This window comes from Corylus avellana, chromosome ca11, assembly GCF_901000735.1.
Source record: "Corylus avellana chromosome ca11, CavTom2PMs-1.0".
In the NCBI taxonomy this organism is placed as follows: domain Eukaryota; kingdom Viridiplantae; phylum Streptophyta; class Magnoliopsida; order Fagales; family Betulaceae; genus Corylus; species Corylus avellana.
In genome coordinates, this window is record NC_081551.1 from 11438805 (window position 1) to 11456074 (window position 17270).

Here is a 17270-nt window from a genome sequence, read left to right on the forward strand (position 1 = left end):
TTATATTTACGTTTTCAACATTTAATATTACTCGTCAGATTAGAATAAACAAGGCAAGCTTACGGTGTCTCTGTTACACCATATACATACTTCTTAGTAAATGCTTGATAGCTGTCATCTACTAATATCATCCAAAGGCTATTAGATCATCAAAACATTTTGGACGGCTACGATTACACTTATATACCATAAATCAAATTCAAATTATTAAATTCAATAAGAAATTCAAAATTCAAAATTCAAAATTTAGGAATTATGAATAAAAATTGTGTTATGTAGTATTATTTAGGGTCAGTTTGTTATTTGAATTTTAATAATTACGATTTTAAAAATTGTGTTTTTTTCAATCGCGTATTTTTTTTTCTTCTTATTTTAAATTAAGTATTTTTTAAATCACGACGTAAAATGCTTTATGTCACACACTCACACACACTAATCACTATTATCATATTACATATAGTATTATTTAGTTAATATGTTAAAATGTTAACACTAACACGGGTCAAGTATATAATGTCAATCTTAATATATATTGTATCTTATATGTAAACATTTATATACTTATATAGTTATATGATTGTATCATTCTCTAAGTTATACGGGTAATGGGTCAATGTTAATTGTTATAAGGGTTAAATACTAAATTAGTCCCTAGGGTTTCACAACTTTATTTTTTTCCCCCTTGGGTTTCATTTTTATCACAAGAGGTCCCTGTGGTTTTGATACTAGACCAAGTTAGTCCTCCGTCAGTTGATCGTTAGTTGAGTTAACGGAATTCCACATGGACCAATCATATGTTGACACGTGGCACCTACTTAATTTTTTTTTAAAATTAAAAAAAAAAAAGATCGAGAGTGGCCGAGCCACCCCCTTGGCCATTTGAGGGTGGCGCTTTGGCCATGGGGTGGCCTGGCCACCCCCATCTGGCCGGATGGGGGTGGCCGAGCCACCCCCAAATGGCCAAGAGCTACCCCCAATTTTTTTTTTTTTTTTAAATACATTATTTTTTAATTTAAAAATAAAATAAAATAAAATTTTAAGTATATGCCACGTGTCAACATTTGATTGGTCCACGTAGATTTCCGTTAAGTCAACTAATGGTCAACTGACGAAATGACTAATTTGGTCTATTATCAAAACCACAAGGACCTTCTGTAATAAAAATCAAACCCTAGGGGAAAAAAAAATAAAGCAATGAAACCCCAAGGGGGTATTTAGTATTTAACCCTAATAAGATACAATCTTATATAAATCATGGGTAGATGACATATCCTTAAAAATTATATCACAATGAAATGGTAATCACAAGAAATATAGATGGCCCATGAACAAAGACAACATCACAACAATCAGCAAACTTAAATGGATTATAAATTTGATTAATGTTGGATTTTGTATAATGTAATTTCCATTATTATTTCACTTCGATCACGAATCAGCTAAAATGTCAAGCACCTTTGGAGTCCATAAAAGTATTTAATAGAATGTGTGAACCAAGAACATTTTTAAGTTCAATCATATCGCATTGATGACATATCTATGAGGAGAAAGGAGTCCAAGGAGTTATATGCTAGCAAAATAATCCATCTGACTGATAAGATGTATGCAGTGGCATGTGAAAACAGTGATATGCCAGATCGAATATAAAGTAAAATAATACAACAATAATCAATTCCAATTGGAAAACTTAAGTTCAGTTCAAGATGTGATGATCAATAGCAAACCTGTTGTCCAAAGACATATGCAGGGATCATTGAACTTCCCCAAGACTCAAAGCGATAAACATCTAAGTAGTTTTTCTGTTCACACAAGAAGCAATCATGTCAAATACATAATCATCATCAAGTAAAATGATGACATAAATAAATAGTTGATGTTGAGAGGTTTGCATGAAGAAAGTTTAGAGAAAAGAGGAGGTTGTTCAATGACATGTAGCCTACCTCAAACATATTATTATATAAGCTTAAAGAATACATAAATGACTAAATTACCCTCAAACCCTAATACATTCTTCTAACACTCCCCCTCAAGTTGGAGCATATATATCATATAAGCCCAGCTTGGAACAAATAAACACTAACCGGTTACGACATAAAGACTTTGTAAACATATCGACTAATTGGTCTCCAGACTTCACGAATATTGTAAATATATCTCCATTGAGTATCTTGTCTCAGATGTAATGACAATCAACCTCAATGTGTTTAGTCCTTTCATGAAAAATCGAATTAGATGCAATATGTATAGCCTGGTTATCACAAGATAATGGGATAGGAGTAGCAGTCAAGAAACCAATCTCCTGAAGAAAATGTTGTAACCATGTCAACTCAGTAGTCATATGAGCCATTGTCATGTACTCTGCTTCAGCACTCGATCGTGCCACCACTGTCTGTTTCTTACTCTTTCAAGTTACAAGATTACCACCGAAGAATGTGCAATATCCTATAGTAGACCGTCTATCTGAAGGAGAACCTGCCCAATCTGCATCAGTAAAACCTTCTACCCTAAGATGTCCATTTGGTCTACACAATATTCCTAGACCAGGTTCTCTTTACATAACGAATAATCCGAGTAATAGCTTCCCAATGTGAAACCCGAGGAGCCTCCAAGAACTGACTAATAACACTAACGGCATATAAAATATCTGGCCTGGTGATAGTAAGATAGTTCGACTTCCCAACTAGACGACGGTATCTGCCGGGATCTTCAAATAATTCACCTTCATCCTTTAGTAATTTCTTATTTGGATCCATCGGAACATCAACTATTCGAGAACCCAAAAGGCCTATCTTCCAAAGGTTGCTCAGATTCCAAGTGAGAATACAGACCTTTCCCTCTCAAGTATACTTCCACAAATCGCGACCAATAACCATAATTTTTTCCATTAAGTTTCACAAGTGTCATAGTAGCCGGACCCATAGAAGCAGAAGTAATTAAATCGGGAGGAGCCATTATAATGTGGTAACAAGATGCAAACAACTACACGATTCCACCAACCAACGAACTACCAAGTAGAATAGGGGAAAAAAAAAATGAAACTCACACAAAATAGCCCCAACTCGAAGCAAAACTTGCTGACAGCGATGAATGTCAACTAAAAAACAACTCAAACCATGGCAGAATCGATAAAATTCGTCAAAAACTGACCTGAACCGAACTGAAGTTGAGCAAAACAGGTCTAAACCATAGTGAACCGGAAGAAACCGTGAGAAATTGTCAAAAAACTGACCTGAACCGGCTTGAACCTGGCTCGAACTGATGGAAAATGGCTTGAACCGGACTGAACCGGCCGGAAAATGGACTGAACCAGGATGAACCGACGGTAAAATGGGTCTGGACCGGTCTGGACCAGGGAAAACCAAAATCCGGATAGCCTTATCCCGGTTTGAGGTTGGGATATCCTTATCCCGAATACGTGACAGCAAGCACCTGGAGCCAAACACCCAACTTCGTCTATGAAAACCGCCGGAACCGCGCCGGAGACCTTGCCGACGACAACCAACCTGTGCGGCGACACCCAGATCATGTCGGAAAACTCCCAACTACAACGAACAAACCTCTGGAGACTGCCAAACCTCTCCGACGACAACCAACCCGTGCCGGCGACACCCAGATCGTGCCGGAAAACTCCCAACTACAATCTCCGGCCACTGCAGAGAGTATCAATCACCACAGACAGCACTGACCGACGACGCCAACCAACCATTGACAACGACTTAAGACCCATGGAAATGACGGCGAGATCACACCATCGGCGATGGGGAACCTGGCGCCATCTTCCACCACAGGCTTGAAGCCCAGCACTTCAACTGCCTTTGATCAGTAGCAATATAAATGCGAGAGGAAAAAGAATAGAACCGGGAAAAGAAATAAAAGAAAGAAAAAGATTTGGGAGAGAGAAAAACAAGATATCAGGAAAAGGTATAAACCCTAGGCTCTATTACCATGTTGAGAGGTCTACATGAAGAAAGTTTAGAGAAAAGAGGAGGCTATTCAATGATACATAGCCTACCTCAAACATATTATTATATAAGCTTAAAGAATACATAAATGACTAAATTACCCTCAAACCCTAATACATTCTTCTAACAGTTGAGAAAGAAGAAAAGAAGAAGAGAAGTTTGGTCGAAAGAAAATTGTTTTTTTTATAGGTAATCAAGCGTCTATTCAAAAATGCGTGAAGTGCCCCTAAGTACACCACAAGTATACACAAGGACACCCAGGAAAAAGAAAAGCAAGAAAAAAAAAAGGAAAACCCAAAACCCACAAAGCATCCCAAAACAAACACGGCCCCAAAAACCCATAAGGAACCCTACACCCTCTTGCCTTTACTAGGGCTAGAACTCTTATGGTTAATAGAACTCTCCGAGCAAATTTGCTGATGATACTTTGATTTTCTATGAAGCATATCCTGAGCGAATCCGGTACGTAGGCCTTATTCTCTTGTGCTTTGAGGCAGTTTCAGGGCTGAGAGTTAATCTTGGTAAATCAGAACTTGTTGCTATAGGGGAGGTGGACAACATTGGGGTTTTGGCTAAAATTCTTGAGTGTAGTGTTGTGGCGTTGCCTATGAAGTATTTGGGTTTGCCACAAGGGGCGAAGCATAAGGATACATCTATGTGGAACGGTGTACTTGAACAGATGGAGCGTTGTATGGCAGGATGGAAGAAATTGTATCTATCAAAGGGAGGTCGCTTAACTCTTGTAAAGAGTACGTTGTCTAATCTCCCAACTTATTTTTTATCGTTGTTTCTTGTTCCTATGAGTGTGGTTAACAAGATTGAGAAACTTCAAAGAGATTTCCTGTGGGGAGGAATGGGAGATGAACAAAAATTGCATCTTGTTAATTGGAACCAAATATGCCATCCCTTGTGAGCCGGCGGTCTTGGCATTCGGGATATACAGAAGTTTAATCAAGCTCTCTTGGGGAAATGGTTATGGAGATATGCGACAGAGAGTGAGGCGCTTTGGTACAAAATAATAAAAGCCAAGTATGAAGATCAGGATGGTGGGTGGTGTTCGAAGGAGGTATCGCGTTCTTATGGTGTAGGTTTGTGGAAGCATATTAGAAGAGGTTGGGATACTTTTGCCAAAGGTGTGCGGTTCGAGGTGGGGGTGGGGGCGAAAGTTCGCTTTTGGCATGATATTTGGTGTGATGATCAACCGTTGAAGCATGCTTTCCCTTCCTTGTTTGGTATTGTGAGGTACAAAGATGCGTGGGTGGAGGATAATTTTAGTTGAAGGAATGGGAGGGTTGAGTGGAATGTCCTTTTTGTGCACTTCACCCAAGATTGGGAATTGGATGGGGTCTCATCTTTCTTTGAATTGATGTACTCTTGTAAGGTTTCTTATGGTAATGCGGACCGTATTCGATAGTCCTTATCTAAAAAGGGTACGTTTGAGGTAAAATCGTTCTATAAAGCCTTGTCCATTCCAGATTGTGGGGGGTTTCCATGGAAGAGTATTTGGCGTTCTAAAGTACCTTCGAGAGTGGCATTTTTTGGGTGGACTGCGGCTCTTGGTAAAATCCTGACACATGACAATTTGCGAAAGCGAAGAATTGTGGTAGTGGAATAGTGTTGTATGTGTAAGAAGAATGGGGAGTCTGTAGATCATTTGTTGATTCATTGTGAAGTGGCTACTCAATTATGGAACTATGTTTTTACTTTATTTGGTATTGAGTGGGTCATGCCGCAACGGTTCATTGACTTGTTGTCTTGCTGGAATCAGGTGGGGGGTAGGGTTATCTCTAAAGTCATTTGGAGGATGGTTCCTTTGTGTATCACGTGGTGTATTTGGCGGGAGACGAATGCTCGAACATTTGAGGATAAGGAGTGTTCGGTGGATGGGATGAGGAAGAATATGATATCTATGCTACACTTGTGGGTGTTGGCTCATCATCGTAGTGTGGTCCCGACTATAGGTAAGTTCTTGAATATGTGCTCTTTGTATATTCCGTAGGGGTTTCTATTGTATATATCTTTTGCATTAGGGTTGCGCCCCTCTATGCTTTTTTCAATAATATTCTCATTACTTATCAAAAAAAAAAATCAAGATGGACTTGATTGTGAGCAATATTAACTGCAGCTTTACACAATAGAGTTTCATTATGTTAGAAGAATGTATTAGGGTTTGAGGGTATTTTAGTCATTTGTGTATTCTTTAAGCTTATATAATAATATGTTTGAGGTAGGCTACGTATTATGTGACGAGCCTCCTCTTTTCTCAAAACCTACTTCATGCAAACCTCTTAATATGGTATCAGAGCCTAGGGTTTATACTTTTTCCTAATATTGTGTATTTTTCTTCCATTTCTTTTTTTCTTTTCTCCTTTCTCCAACATTTTATCTGTCCCTTTTATCTCTCGCCCCCATTGATCTTGCTGATTGAAGAAATATAAATTCTTGGGCTTCATGCCCATGCTAGGAGATGGCGCCAAGCTCACTCTCACCAATAATGTGATCTCGCCGCCATCTCCAATGTTGGATTTCGACCCGTTGTCGTCGGCAGAATTGGTGTAGTCATTGTCTTTGGTGGTTGGTTGGTGTAGTCGGTTGATTCTGTCTGCGGTGGTGGCTGGAACTCTCAGGGGTAGCCGGAGACAATTGTTGGGTGTCGTTGACTGCTTTGTGCGTCGTCGTTGGGTATTTTCCGGCACGGTTTGAGTGTCACCGGCGCGTTCTCATTAGTTGCGTGTCGTCGGAGGTTCAGTGCATTGCTGCTTGGTGTTTTCCAGCACGGTTTGGGTACCGCCAGCACGTTATCAGTGGTTTCCGGCGCTGTTTGGGTGGTTTTCGACGCTGTCTGGGTGGTTTTCTGCACGATCTGAGTGTCGCCAGCAAGATTTAGGTGTCACCGGCAACGTTCGGTCCTTTTCCGGCGATTCACAAAGAAGGAGCTTGGTGTTTGGTTACAAGGATTTGCTGCTTGTATTCGGGATAAGGATATCCCAACCTCAAACCGGGATAAGGCTGTCCGCGTTTTGATTTTTCACTGTTCAAACCGGTTCAGACCTTGTTCAGACCGGTTCAGCCCGGTTCAGACCCTGTTCAGCCCAGTTCAGCTCTTTTCAGCCCGATTCAGACCCTATTCAGCCCGGTTCAGCTCTGTTCAGCCCGATTCAGACCCTGTTCAGCTAAGTTCTGACCCTGTTCAGCCCGGTTCAGGTTATTTTTAGTTGACTTAAGTTACTTGCAACAACTTTTGTTTCAAATTGGGTCTGTTTTGGTTGAGTTTTTTGCCTATTTCTACTTGGTAGTTTATTCTTTGGTGGGATCTTGTAGTTGTTGACCTTTGGTTACCACATTATGGCACCAAACTCCGATTTGATTACTTCTGCTTCTATGGGTCCGGCCCCTATGACACTTGTGAAACTAAATGGCAAAAATTATGTTTATTGGTCGCGATCTGTAGAAATATACTTGCGCGGGAAAGGTTTGTATTCTCACTTGGAATCCGGAAAGCCTTCGGATCCTAGTTCTGCGAGTAGTTGGGACCAGGCCGACAATCAAATTATCTCTTATGTTGAACAGTATTGAGCCCCACATTGGATCCTCGTGTCTTTATCTTCCTACTGCAAAGGCAATTTGGGATCATCTCCAGCATATGTACTCTGGTACTGGGAACATCACTCGGATTTATGAGGTGTGTAAACAATAATTTGGGCTTGAGCAAGGTAATCAAACTGTCGATGAGTACTACAATCAGGTTGTCTCCATTTGTAAGGAAAGAGACATGTATCAGCCACTCTCCACTGATTTGAAGAAAATGGAAAAGCAACGTCAAGATGTAGATGTGGTTCGGTTTCTACTTGGCTTGAAACCTGAGTATGAGTCTGTTCGTGCGCAGATTTTGGGTGGCTCCGACCTCCCATCACTTCCTGAGGTTTTTTCTCGGCTTCAGCGTGCTACTATTTCTAACCATAGTTCTCTATTGAGCACGGAACGGAATGGTGATCGTGCTGCTTTTATTGCTACTTGTGGTAGCCTTAATAGTTCCCGTGGTGGACGTGGTAGTCGAGGTGGTCATAGTTTTCGTGGTGGACGCGATTATCGGGGAGGTGGTCGCATTGGAGGTCGTGGGCCTCACAAATGCACTCATTGTGATCGTACTAACCATTCGGTGGATTTTTGTTGGGATTTACATGGCACACCATCTGGGTTTGCCAATCAGGTTGCTTTTCACGAGGATTCTCCAGGCCCATCTAGGCCACCGGTTCATTCGAGTTCAAACTTCGAGAATGATTTGATATCCATTCCGAAAGATGAGTATGCTCAGTTCTTAGCCTATAAGCGGGTTTCTACCTCTTCCACTGCTACTCTTGCTCAGTCAAGTACTGCATCTCACTGTCTCTTATCCTCCACTAGCGACCCTTGGGTTATCGATTCTGGCACCAATGACCATATGACTGGTTCGTCTACTTCCCTCTCTGATTATCATCCTGTTGCTACACCGAAAAGTGTCACCTTAGCTAATGGTTCCCTCTCCAAAGTGGTCGGCTCAGGCACTACCCATCTGAGTCCTGATATTGAGTTGTTGTCTGTTCTACATGTTCCTGGTTTTCCTTTTAATTTGTTGTCTATTAGTAAAATTACAAAAACCATTCACTGTTCCATTAGTTTTTACCCTTCTTTGTGTATTTTTCAGGATCTCAAGACGAGGAGGATGATTGGTATGGGGCATGAAGTCGATGGATTATATTATCTGAATATAGCACCTACACCCCCCTCTCGTGCTTTGCAGTCGTCCACATCCACTCTTCAGTGGCATTGTCACCTTGGTCATCCTTCCCTCTCTACATTGAAGCATCAAGTCTCGAGTCTTCGTCATTAATTGTTTGTGCCTTGCGAAGCTTGTCAGCTTAGTAAGCATCATCGTGCCTCGTTTCCATCACGAGTTGTTCCTAGGGTTTCTAGTCCATTTCAATTAGTTCATTCTGATGTATGGGGTCCCATTAATGCAGTGTCCAATAAATTCCACTATTTTGTTACTTTTGTAGATGATTTTTCCCGTATGACATGGTTATTTTTAATGAAAAATTGTTCCGAGTTATTTTCTATTTTCCAAATCTTTTGCAATATGATTAAGACTCAATTTGCTCAGAAAATTCGTATCTTGCGTTCGGATAATGCTAAAGAATATACCTCTCGTTCTTTTGACTCTTATTTGTCTGATAAAGGCATTATCCATCAAACCTCATGTGCTCACACTCCACAACAAAATGGTGTCGTTGAACGCAAGAATCGCCATTTATTGAATGTCGCACGTTGTCTCTCGTCTCATATGCATGTTCCCAAACAATTTTGGACTGATGCTATTCTCACTGCTTGTTATTTTGTTAATAGGATGCCCTCTTCAGTCTTAGAAGGGACCTCTCCTCATTCTCTTTTATATCCTTCCTCATCCCCATTCTTCTTGCCACTGAAGGTTTTTGGGTGTGTTTGCTATGTTCATAATTTGAGCCCTAGTTTTGATAAACTTGACCCTCGTGCTACCAAATGTGTCTTTCTTGGATATTCCACAACCCAGAAAGGCTACCGTTGCTATAGTCCGGTCCTTCGACGCTACTTCACTTGCGCTGATGTTACCTTTGATGAGTCTCTCCCCTATTTTCCTGCTATTACTTCCTTGAGCGACTCTTCCCTTGCACCTGATGCCGCATCTCTTCCACTGCATGTTCCCCTCCTCTCTGAGCCTGCCATTGCTTCTCCTCCTGCTCGTGCTCCACTCCAGGTTTATCAGCGTCGTCTTCGTGCTCCGCCACCATCATCCTTATCGTCTATAGATCCGGTGCTCCCATCTCCATCCGACCACTTGCCTATTGCCCTACGGAAAGGTACACGTTCTTGCACTACCTAACATCCTATTAGTCAGTTTGTATCCACTAGTTCATTATCTCCTTCACTTTCTTGTTTTGTGTCCCATCTCTCTAGTATTTCCATTCCAAAGACAGTGCAGGCTGCATTATCTGACTCTGGTTGGAGGCAAGCTATGGAATTGGAAATGAAGGCCTTGCATCATAATGGAACGTGGGAGCTTGTTCCCTTACCACCTAATAAGAAGACTGTTGGTTGCAAATGGGTCTACACAGTTAAATTTTATCCTGATGGTTCTATTGAATGGTTGAAAGCTCGACTGGTTGCTAAGGGTAATACGCAAACATATGGTATTGATTATGATGACACTTTTTCTCCAGTAGCTAAAATTTCTTCTGTTCGTGTTCTTATTTCCTTGGCTACTAATCTTGATTGGCCGTTGTTTCAATTGGATGTCAAAAATGCCTTCTTACATGGAGACTTGTGTGAGGAAGTTTATATGGAGCAACCACCTAGGTTTGTTGCTCAGGGGGAGTCTCAGGGCTTTGTTTGTAAATTAAGAAAGGCATTGTATGGTCTCAAGCAATCACCGTGGGCATGGTTTGAAAAGTTTTCTGAAGCTGTATTGAAGTTTGGTCTTCAGAGATGTCAGACGGATCATTCAATATTTCACTTACATACTAGTGCAGGCTATATCCCTCTTGTGGTATATGTAGATGATATTGTTATTATTGGAGATGATTCAGGAGGCATTGCCCGATTAAAGTCATTTCAACAAGAACAATTTCATACAAAGGATTTGGGCAAACTTCGATATTTTCTAGGTATTGAAGTTGCTAGATCTCGAACAGGCATTAACTTATCTCAGAGAAAGCATGCACTTGATTTGTTAGAAGAAACAGGTCCTTTGGGCTCTCGACCTGTTGATGTTCTGATGGATCCAAATAAGAAATTACTAAAGGACGAAGGTGAATTATTTGAAAATCCTGGCAGGTACCGTCGTCTAGTTGGGAAGTTGAACTATCTGACTATCACTAGGCCAGATATTTCATATGCAGTTAGCATTGTAAGTCAGTTCTTAGAGGCTCCTCGGGTTACACATTGGGAAGCTGTTACTCGCATTATTCGGTATTTGAAAAGACAACCTGGTCTAAGGATATTGTATAAGCCGAATGGACATCTTAGGGTCGAAGGTTTTACTGATGCAGATTGGGCAGGTTCTCCTTCAGACAGACGGTCTACTACAGGATATTGCACATTCTTCGGCGGTAATCTTGTAACTTGGAAGAGTAAGAAACAAACAGTGGTGGCATGATCTAGTGCTGAAGCAGAGTACAGGGCAATGGCTCATACAGATACTGAGTTGACATGGTTACAACACTTTCTTCAGAAGATTGGTTTCGTAGCTCCTACTCCTATCCCATTATCTTGTGATAACCAGGCTGCTATACATATTGCATCTAACCCAGTGTTTCATGAGAGGACTAAACATATTGAGGTCGAATGTCATTATGTCCGAGACAAAATACTAAATGGAGATATATCTACACCATTCGTGAAGTCTGGAGACCAATTAGCTGATTTGTTTACAAAATCATTATGTCGTAACCGGCTAGAGTTTATTTGTTCCAAGCTGGGCTTATATGATATATATGCTTCAGCTTGAGGGGGAGTGTTAGAAGAATGTATTAGGGTTTGAGGGTATTTTAGTCATTTGTGTATTCTTTAAGCTTATATAATAATATGTTTGAGGTAGGCTACGTATTATGTGACGAGCCTCCTCTTTTCTCAAAACCTACTTCATGCAAACCTCTTAACACATTAAATCCTTGGAATCAAACCCAAGCTCTTTCAAAAGTATCTTCAACTATAATAGTTCACACACTCCTTGAGTGATGGCTCTAAATTCTGGTTTTGCACTTGATCTAACAATGATTGATTGTTTTTTGCTGCGCTATGTAACCAAATTACCTCCCACAAACATACAATAACTTGACGTGGACTGTCGATCCATAATATATCCAACCCAAACTGCATTTGTATAAGCTTTTACTTTCAAATAATCATATCAAGAAAACGAGTCCCTTACCTGGCAAAGAATTTAACTACTGAAAGATCCAATAAGCCGCTTCCATGTGAGGCCCTCACAGGAAATGCATAAATTAACTCCCCACACTAACAGCATATGCAATCTCAGGACAGGTGTGATACAAAAAGATCCTTCGGCCAACCAATTGCTGATATCTACCTTTATCCACCAAAGGCTCTCACTACTTTCTCTCAACTTAACATTCACTTCCACTAGATTATCAATGGGGTTATATCCGAGAATTCTTGTTGCCTTGAGAAAATCAAGAATATATTTCTGTTGGGAGGTAAATATATCGAAACCTTGCCACCTTAATGCCCAGAAAATACTTCAAACTGCCCAAGTCTATTATTTCAAATTCCCTAGCAAGAGAATGTTTTAAGTTTTTTTTTTTTTTTTGTGATGTCGGGGAACCTCTCCAAGGCAAGGCCCTTCGAACCCACCCTTGCAGAATAAACCCCGGTTTCATACACCGCACTCTCGGAAGTTTCCCTACACAGAACTGGTTAAATCGCTAGCTTTTCACCAAGGGGTGTGGCCCCAAAGGATTGTTTGCACCCATAAGTTGTTGAACCTTGGACCTTGAAGGGATGATACCTCAACACCAAGGCCTCCACCACTTGGGCCAACCCCTTGAGGTTATGTTTTAAGTTTATTATCATCTCCTCAACATTTCTTGTTACTACAATATCATCAACATACACAATCAAAGTTGTTACCTTTCCTTGAGTGGAATGTTTGATTAAAAGTGTATGATCAACCAAACTTTGTTTGTAATCAAATCTCTGAATAGCTCAAGAAAACCGCTCAAACCATGCTCTTAGAGATTGTTTTAAGTCATAAAAAGCCATCTTCAATTTGCACACTTTAACCATAGAGGGTGGATCTTTTTTTTTTTGATAAGTAAAGTTTATATATCAAAAGCGCAGAGGCGCGCAACCCAAGTACACAGGAAGTATATAAGAGAAAACGCCTAATTAAGAGAAGAAAAAAAAAACAAGGAAATCAAGATAGCTAATCACTAAAGGGGCAAGCCAACCTGCTATCCAAGTGAAAAGCGTGTAGAAGAAAAACGCCTTGAGGTCCTCCAAAGATCTCTCAGAATCCTCAAAGCATCTCGCATTTATTTCTAACCATAAACACCACACTAGGCAAAGGGGAACCATTTTCCACACAACGGCACTTCGAGAACGCCCTCCCGACCACCAACAAGCAGACAAATCCACCACCTTTTGAGGCATGACCCATGACAATCCAAATCGGCTAAAGATAGCATCCCATAGAGAGCGAACGATCTCACAATGGAGAAAAAGATGATCAATCGTTTCTCCATCCAATTTGCACAAGCAACATCTATTGATCACAATGAGATTCATTTTCCTAAGATTATCTATTGTGAGGATCTTCCCTAACACCGCTGTCCAAGTAAAGAAGGCCACTCTCGAGGGTGCCTTGGTGAGCCAAACACTCTTCCAAGGAAAATGACTAGCCTCAGTACTAGCCAAGACATTATAGTAAGATCGAACATCGAACTTCCCTTTACTTGACGAAATCCACAACATTTTATCCTCTCCTTCCCTATTCATTTTATTAGAGTACAACAAAGTATAAAACGAGGCTAGCACTTCCAACTCCCAATCATGAATCAACCAAGAAAAGCTAACATTCCATTGAAGAGCTCCCCCCGTGAGATCCAAATTGTCAGCAATAGACGCATCTTTTGCATTAGCTATGGTGTAAAGGCCTAGAAAAACATCCTTAAGACACGCTTCTCCGCACCAAACATCATCCCAAAATTTGATTTTGGAACCATCTCTTGGATCAAATCTTGTATGGCTAGACAACATCCGCCACCCCCTACTAATGTACCTCCAAAGACCCACCCCATGAGACCCAGAGATATTGATAGAATGCCAACCACCCCATTCGGAACCATATTTGGCATCTACGACCATTCGCCACCAAGCCCTTCTCTCATGCGCATAACGCCATAGCCACTTCCCTAACAAAGCTTGGTTAAACAATCTTAATTTCCTGATCCCTAAACCTCCTTCGGAAATAGGAGAGCAAATCTTATCCCAATTAACCAAATGGTATTTGAATTCATCATTTAAACCTCCCCATAGAGGGTGGATCTTTAAGTCCAGAAGGAACTTCCATGTATACTTTTTCAACTAGATCTCCATGAACGAATGCATTTTTCACATCAAATTGATGCAAAGGCCAATCCAAATTTGTTGTTACAAAAAGTAGAACTCTAGTTGAGTTCATCTTTGCTACTAGAGCAAATATTTCCTCATAACCAATTCCATAAGTTTGTGTAAAATATTTTGCAACTAATGCGGCCTTGTATCATTCCACTGAACCATCAGCCTTAAGCTTGACAGTGAACACCCACGTGCATCCAATTGCCTTCTTCCCATTAGGCAATTTAGCATGATCACATAAAGGTTTTCATCTTTTCTTGCATCGCTTCCCTCCACTTTGGATCATTAAGAGCCTCCTATATATTTCTAGGAATAGAATTAGAAACAATTTGGACACAAAGGAACGAAGGATGATGAAAGATGTGATAGGATACAAAATCAGGTATGGGATAGTGAGTGCGTGACCTAACTCCTTTGCGTAGTGCAATAGGAAGATTCATATCATCGACAACAGGTATTTAAGGATTTAGATTAGGAATGTAGTGTTACCAGAGTCATGATTAGATGTTTGGCAAGTATGATGACGAATAGTCTTACTTTTTGGAGTATGGAGTAAACTCTCAACTCTTCCACAGGCAGCGTGTATAACTTATCAGTAGGATCAGTAGGAGACTCATTAGAAAACGGCTATTGTTTCTCTTGCTCTAGCACAAAAGCAGGTACAAGTAACAAACTAGAAAACTCCTCTTTACTAAAACCCTCCCCCTGAACAGTATGTTGGGCTAGGGAGACATATGGTTGTGTATCAAAAAAGGTAAAATCCATCGAGACAAAAATGTTTTCACGATGGGGGATGATAAGATTTCTACCCCTTCTACCTAGAAGAATAACCCGCAAAGACACATTTGAGGGCACAAGGATCTAACTTACCCCAAGCTAGACCATGAATGTGGACAAAACAAACACATCCAAACACCTTAGGAGATACACCTTTTGAAGTAGAGAAAGGTGGGGATAACACCTCAACAGGTGTTTTGAATGCCAATGTCGTCTTGATCATCCATCTCTTCCTATTTTGAAGAGTCATGTGCCTTCTTTTAATGAGTCTTGCGAACTTGGCAAATATCATCGTGTGTCCTTCTCAACTAGGGTTCCTAGTTGGATTTCGAGTCCTTTTGAGTTAGTGCATTCTAATGTTTGGGACCACAAAACATTGCTTCTAATAAATTTTAATATTTTGTAACATTGTGGATTATTGACGTAGCGGAAGACTAAGGTAACTAATCAAAGAGCAGCGTCTTTGATTCTGCAAGGAGAAGCGTCTTCGTCTTCTACCCAAAAGATAAAACAAGCCCGCAGGCTAAGAAAAAAATAAAACTCCGCAGAGTATTTGAGAGAGAATTCTCTGATTTGATTATAATTCAATTGATTGAGTTTTACATAATAGGCAAGCCTATTTATAGAAGAGAAATACTTGTAGAGAAAGTAAACCTACTTCTAGTAGAGAAAGTAAATCTAATCCTAGTAGGAAAGTAAACATAATCCTATAGTAGTAGTAAACCTAATCCTAATAAGGAAAGGAAATAAAGTCCTAATAAAATAAAATAAAATCTTAATATAAAATTGACAATCAGCGGGAATCGTGGCAATCTTTCCTTTTGTACTTCCATTGTTTGAGAATAGCTAAAATTCTGATCAAGCGGCGCTGCTCCAATATTATTTTTGATATTTTCTTTATTTTCGTTTTTACCGAAAATAAAGATAAATATCGTCCTACATCAATTATCATTCTTGCATGACTTGGTTATTTTTTATGCAAAATAATTATGAGTTATTCTCTATATTTCAACTTTTTTGTCACGAAACTAAAACTTAATTTGGATAAAAAAATTCAAATCTTGCCACCTAATAATGTCAAAGAGTATGAGTCCGCTTTTTTTGCTACCTATTTGTCTAGCAAAGGCATCATCCATCAAACACCTTATGTTCACTCCAAGATAGAATGGTGAGGCCAAACGCAAGAATCATCAGGTTATCTACCATAAGAATTTTTCCCAACAACTTATAAAAGGATACAGCACCTTTAGGCCCTCCCAAAGCATTAAAAGACCAACCATCAAGAGACTATTTTGTTTCAACCTCCAACAGATTATCTAATCTTCTGCTTCCTGAACTCTCATGGATATATCAAATCAGAAAAGAATTCACTGATTTTATGTCCCAATCTTGCGCTGCTGCTCTCACAGAAATAAGACTTCAATCAACAGTCCATCATGCCCAATATGAAGCTACTAAGGCTTCTCTTTCTGCAGTTATACATCGAGATGGCTCTTGTTGCACTTAGGGGCCAAGATAACACATAACTTACATGCAATGATGAAACAGAAATGTCCTTATATACAATCTAAGTTTTATATCTGTCATACCCAATAAGATCTAATGAGGATACAAGCTAAATATCATAACTCTTTTCCTTTCTCCAAAAGCAGGACCAATTGCGTTAAGAATGAACTAAAAAGCATAAGCAAATCTTTTACCGTATAAGTATATCATTGCTCAATACTAACACATTTGATCAGCAAAATTTGCATATCCAGTCTGTTGTATACTTTTAATAGAAATTAAGCTAGTAAGAACAATTGCTACTATTCATGAATTAATAATTATCCATAAAAATTTCAAAGCTTAATAAAATGGTGACATTTGAACAATTTGTAAAAATTTTACCCACTCAACAGATTATGATATTTCATTGATTTTAGCTTCTGTGAGAAGTAGAGAAGTCCTTAATTATACCCTAATTGAAATATTGAACTCCAAAGCTAGTCAAAAAATGGAGCAAAATCCTGACAGCATATTAAACTTTACAATTTACTGACTTCAACTGACACATATTTCTTGACTCATTGGAGATAGTTAAAAATAGTTCCAGTTTCCTCAAATTTTTGCTCAAGCATACCCAACTATGAGCCATCGAAGTATAACATATTTGCTATTCAAAAGCCCAATAATAAGTCATAATGCAACTCTAGATGGCAAAGATTTTTTTTTTTTAACTGTCAAAGAAAACTTACAGCTAGTATCACTCTCCCTGATGCAGAAAACAATTCACCAGCAATATCAATTTCAACATTAGTTTCCGCCCCTACTGCTGGCTGGGAGACACATGCCAGGAAATGGCGAACAACCAGCTCATACAATCTCTGTCACAAAGTTAAT

At 39.7% G+C, this 17270-nt stretch overlaps 1 protein-coding gene across 2 annotated transcripts in view; it reads right to left on the reverse strand.

Moving 5' to 3' along the window:
- LOC132165455 (DNA topoisomerase 3-alpha) overlaps positions 1 to 17270 on the reverse strand; it is a 106241-nt gene that overhangs the window by 73270 nt on the left and 15701 nt on the right. For both annotated transcript variants that reach the window (XM_059576034.1, XM_059576033.1), the window contains exons 10-11: positions 17126 to 17254; positions 1725 to 1799 (exon numbers count right to left, since the gene is read on the reverse strand). In XM_059576034.1, the coding sequence (XP_059432017.1) occupies positions 1725 to 1799; positions 17126 to 17254 (204 nt within the window). The remainder of the gene's footprint in view (positions 1 to 1724; positions 1800 to 17125; positions 17255 to 17270) is intronic.